Source organism: Penaeus vannamei, chromosome 19 (genome assembly GCF_042767895.1).
Source record: "Penaeus vannamei isolate JL-2024 chromosome 19, ASM4276789v1, whole genome shotgun sequence".
NCBI classification, from domain to species: domain Eukaryota; kingdom Metazoa; phylum Arthropoda; class Malacostraca; order Decapoda; family Penaeidae; genus Penaeus; species Penaeus vannamei.
Window position 1 is genome coordinate 30,866,544 of NC_091567.1, and position 5,000 is coordinate 30,871,543.

Consider the following 5,000-nt stretch of genomic DNA (forward strand, 5'->3'; position numbering starts at 1 on the left):
TAAATGAGGGTGATTAGGTAATTACAATGTTTAATGCAGGGTCTGTACCCCCTGCTACTTAAAGGTTGTGCGCTCTATCCTGCCATGAATATGTAGAGGATTCATTGCTTTCCAGGGCGGGGATAGAGGGCCAGCAGCTCTCATGGGTGAACAGTGATAGATTACCATCATTATGTTTTTATTGTTATTATATTATCGTTAGTATACCCACAATTTCTATGATACCTTTCATGCCCTCCCCTGCTATCAAGGCCAGAATTGTTACTAATGTGGGGTTTCTGTGAAATAATTTCTATATATTTGGAAACTAAAGAGTGTGAGGGATCATTCAAATCTAAAATTGTTGCGATCTATCATGAGTTGCTATTCTGAAAAATTACCTGAAAGTTAAAAGATATAAAAAGTAGGTCTGTTTATTTTTCTGTTTTTTTAAGTAGGCCTTAATTAGAGAATATGGAAATGTAGATAGCTGTCTTCTATGAAATGTATTGATACAGAAAAAAATAATTTGACAAAAGGAATATTTCCTTATATATTTTTTTTCCTCAAATATATTACAATATTGCTTAATGAGCCTTTTTTATAAGAGATTTCTGTTATTTCCCCTTTCATTGATTTCTTTAGGAAAGGCAACGATTTTTTGTGTTTTCTTTATCACATCATGTTTATTTTTATTTTAGAAAAGAGGGTGGGGGGAGTTGAAAATAAGATTTTGTAGTTTTAATAAATAAAAAATGCAATTTTGGATGGTATTTCTGTTGCTGATGATGTACTGATGTTTTCCAGTGGAAAAGCATTTTATATATGCAAGAGACTGGTGCTTTGTAATAATGCAGTGTAGGATATTCAGCAACAGTAAGTCTTTAAAATTTATGCAGCATGCTAGGGAATCTTATTTCTCTGAAAATAATATCTTGATTCTACAGTGAGAGAATGATTAAAGGTTTTAATTTTGATAGCATCAGTTCCCCTGTTGTATGTAGACTACTCTTTTGTATTTCACTTACAAAGCAAGATATGATTTTGCATAGTTTCCATAACATTACCCATTATCTAATCTAAAATTAAATTATAGTGAAAGACAAGCACTGCAAATGCATTTCTCCTTTATGGTGTGCTTTCTTTATTTGCTGGATATTTTAGTATTGTGGAGGAAATACTATGTGATCAGAAGATTCTTTATATTTATTGCATATATGCTACCTAGCTGCCAAATTAAATAGGCTCCGAAGCAATTTAGCTTGCACTTCATCTACCACATCAGCTCAGGATAGAAGGCAGGAGGTCAAGTAAAAATTACAAAAAGATTAACAAAGCTAAAAAAAGTTTCCCACTTTTCAGGATTCAACTGAAAGATCAGGTGGCTTATGGTATAGTCAAGATTTAGATCGGTGCACAAGTGATTTACAGTCTCTAAGAAATATCCACACCAGCCTCCTTCAATACCCCCTTAAGGACTTCTGCACACTCCTTGGCAACAAAAATGGGGTGACATTATATGATGCTGTCCATGGTTCTGCACACACATTTAGTACAGGTATGTATCTGATTTAGTTCGGAAAAACTTTTATAGGGAGAAGTTTGAATACAGTTACATTTCACTTTTTAATAAGATGCAAAGTTGGCTCCATATCCAAATGGATGATTAGATCTGCAATATATGCCAACTAGTAATTTTCAGATTCATATTTGTAACTGAAACATTGAAACAAGATATTGAGAGGTGAATGCTTATATTCTAGAAATTAACTCAGATTGTTACTCTGTGTGTGTGTGTGTGTGTGTGTGTGTGTGTGTGTGTGTGTGTGTGTGTGTGTGTGTGTGTGTGTGTGTGTGTGTGTGTGTGTGTGTGTGTGTGTGTGTGTGTGTATGTGTGTGTGTGTATGTGTGTGTGTGTGTGTGTGTGTGTGTGTGTGTGTGTGTGTGTGTGTGTGTGTGTGTGTGTGTGTGTGTGTGTGTGTGTGTGTGTGTCTGTGTCTGTGTCTGTGTCTGTGCACAAGCGCTTGTAAATGTACACTCACGCACACACATATGTTCATGCATACCACACACACACACACACACACACACACACACACACACACACACACACACACACACACACACACACACACACACACACACACACACACACACACACACACACACACACAAACACACACACACACACACACACACACACACACACACACACACACACACACACACACACACACACACACACACACACACACACACACACACACACACACTCACACTCACACTCACTCACTCACTCACTCACTCACTCACTCACTCACTCACTCACTCACTCACTCACTCACTCACTCACTTACTTACTTACTTACTTACTTACTTACTTACTTACTTACTTACTCACTCACTTACTCACTTACTTACTCACTCACTCACTCACTCACTCACTCACTCACTCATTCACTCATGTTTTGTTTTACCTGTGATTTAGATATCTGGAGCAGAGATCATCCAGAGACTGTGCCATTTGCAATAGACTTAAGCAAGCGACCCCATCAAAAATGTGCCAGTAGCTTTGACTTTGCTAGGAGCCATTCTCCGCCAATTGATCTCAGCACCCAGACCAGCCATGAACTTGGCAGAGAACCCCTTTGGCTTGAGGAACCACCATGCCATCCTGTGGACCTTAGCAGCAAACCTACACAGGGAATACAAGAGGAAGAGGTCAATTTTCAACGGTCTGCCACAGAAGCGCACTTCGATGGCGGACAAGACAGTGAAAGCAATTCCTCAGATTGGCCACCCTTGCAGATTGATTTGGATAATACTTCAGATGATGGAGAGGGTCTGAGACAAGAGAGATCGGAGCCAGCACAAGAAGCCGAAATGAGGAATGAGGAGGAGATGGAGGAGAACTTGAGTTTCATTTCAGGTAAGTTGATACGGGCAGGAAAAAAATTGAAGGAAGAAATAATTTTTTGGGAGAAGAATCTCTGAAAAATAGTTTTTATTGATGCTCCTTCATGTATTTCTTAGCTGGAATTGAAAAGTTAAGAGTAGAATTTAAAGAAATATGTATTTGTATAGATATTTGCATGTTTTATTCCACAGCTGTTAATGATGAAGAATTACCAGAGCCGAGCCTGACCAAGATTTCCAGTTACAGAAGAAGAAGTAAGTAGAGATAGAATAATGTTTTAGATTTGTTTTTTCTCTAATTTTTTGTTATAAATAAAGAAGCCACATGCAGATGCAGATCAATCTTTAAAGGAAAATTTAGCAAAGGAGGCTACTGGAATGGTAATTGACTCTCACTGTGTCTACCAACAGAACGTGGACCAAAATCATGGGAGTTTTTGATGAGGCTTATGGCTGATAAGAGGACAAATCCTTCGGTGATCCGGTGGGAAGACAGAGAAGCTGCCACCATTAGGCTCATCCAACCACACTACATTGCCAAGCTCTGGGGGAAACGGTCAAGTAAACCTAATCTTACCTATGATCACTTTGCCCGTGCTCTTAGGTAAGTTTTTATATATTTATGTACATTTATGTATGTAGATATAAGTAAGAATATATGTATATCTAAGGCTTCTTAAATATTTATCTGAAATATATGAATACAAATACCTACCTAGCTAAATAAATAATGAATAGATAAATAAATATATAAGTAAATAAGTAAAACAAATGTTTCAGATTTTTTTTTTTTATCTTTTTTTCTTTTAAATAAAGGAAGTCTCATACAGAGACAGATCAAGATTAAAATGAATCTTAGGTTAAGTAGGGTACTGGAATTGTATTTGACTCTTACCATGTCTACCAACAGAACATGATGCAAATAAAAAAGCTAAAAAATTTATGACATCCCCAGGTACCACTACAAGAAGGGACAGCTGATCAAAGTTTCAGAACGGCAACTGGTGTATGGCTGTGGTCCCCAGGCCCTCAAGTTTTTAGAGCTGCTCCTTCAACAGAACCAGTCGACGGGTGATCTAAATGAAGATGCCATGATGTGGACTGAGATGGCAGATGCAGCAGTACCCCAAGACCATACATACTTCAACAAGAAAGAAATATAGAAAGTTTTAGATAAAGATAGGTGTATTGCAGATGTTTCCATGAAAAGCCTAAATGCAAATCGGCTTTTCAGTGAATCCAGTGAAATTATATCATAGAAAAAAAAATCCAGCCGTCCTCATCATGGGTTGATGTTAATTTACTATTGCAAACAGATATATAATGTTCCTGTTATTTTATGATGATATTTGGTGGCTGTGAAACCAGAGTTAATTATTTTTGAAGAAGATTAGTTTATTTAGATGTGTGCATAGTTTAAAAAAGAGAGTTAAGTATACAGAAGAATATAGATAGATATATTTGCATACTGTGATGGATGCACAACTTGTTGGGATTAAATTCAATAAACGAGATGGAAGACCATCTTTTAGGCTAAGGGTTCGTATAAAGTACCTGATTTCAAGTTAGAGACCATGAGCCATTGTCCAGTTTTGGTAATGAGTAGTGCCATGGTGAATTATATTTATAGATGTATTTTGTCTCATGTGCCAATGCTTAGAAAGTTGGCAGTGATATGGATAAATAGGGTGATGAATATCATCTGCAATCTGTAAGGATAGTAGCGGTACCGGACAACTTCATGGAGTATGACAGTTGTTTAAAAGCAATTTTTATTTTGCTTAAAGGAAGTTTTTATTTAAAAAGTATACATAAATTTGTACACACACACACACACACACACACACACACACACACACACACACACACACACACACACACACACACACACACACACACACACACACACACACACACACACACACACACACACACACACACATTCTCTCTCTCTCTCTCTCTCTATCTCTCTCTCTCTCATTCTCTTTCTCTCTCACTGTCTCCGTCTCTCTCTGTCTCTCTCTCTCAGTCTCAGTCTCTCTCTCTCTCACTCACTCACTCACTCACTCACTCACTCACTCACTCACTCACTCACTCACTCACTC

The 5,000-nt window shown here is 37.5% G+C and overlaps 1 protein-coding gene across 1 annotated transcript in view; it reads left to right on the forward strand.

The window, feature by feature from the left end:
* The window catches only part of LOC113804813 (uncharacterized), a 7,710-nt gene extending 2,835 nt beyond the window's left edge, over positions 1-4,875 (forward strand). Inside the window, exons 2-6 of the mRNA XM_027355722.2 lie at positions 1,342-1,537; positions 2,468-2,908; positions 3,088-3,150; positions 3,307-3,499; positions 3,851-4,875. Of these exons, the coding sequence (XP_027211523.2) occupies positions 1,342-1,537; positions 2,468-2,908; positions 3,088-3,150; positions 3,307-3,499; positions 3,851-4,058 (1,101 nt within the window). The 3' untranslated portion in view covers positions 4,059-4,875. The remainder of the gene's footprint in view (positions 1-1,341; positions 1,538-2,467; positions 2,909-3,087; positions 3,151-3,306; positions 3,500-3,850) is intronic.
* The last annotated feature ends 125 nt before the right edge of the window (positions 4,876-5,000 follow it).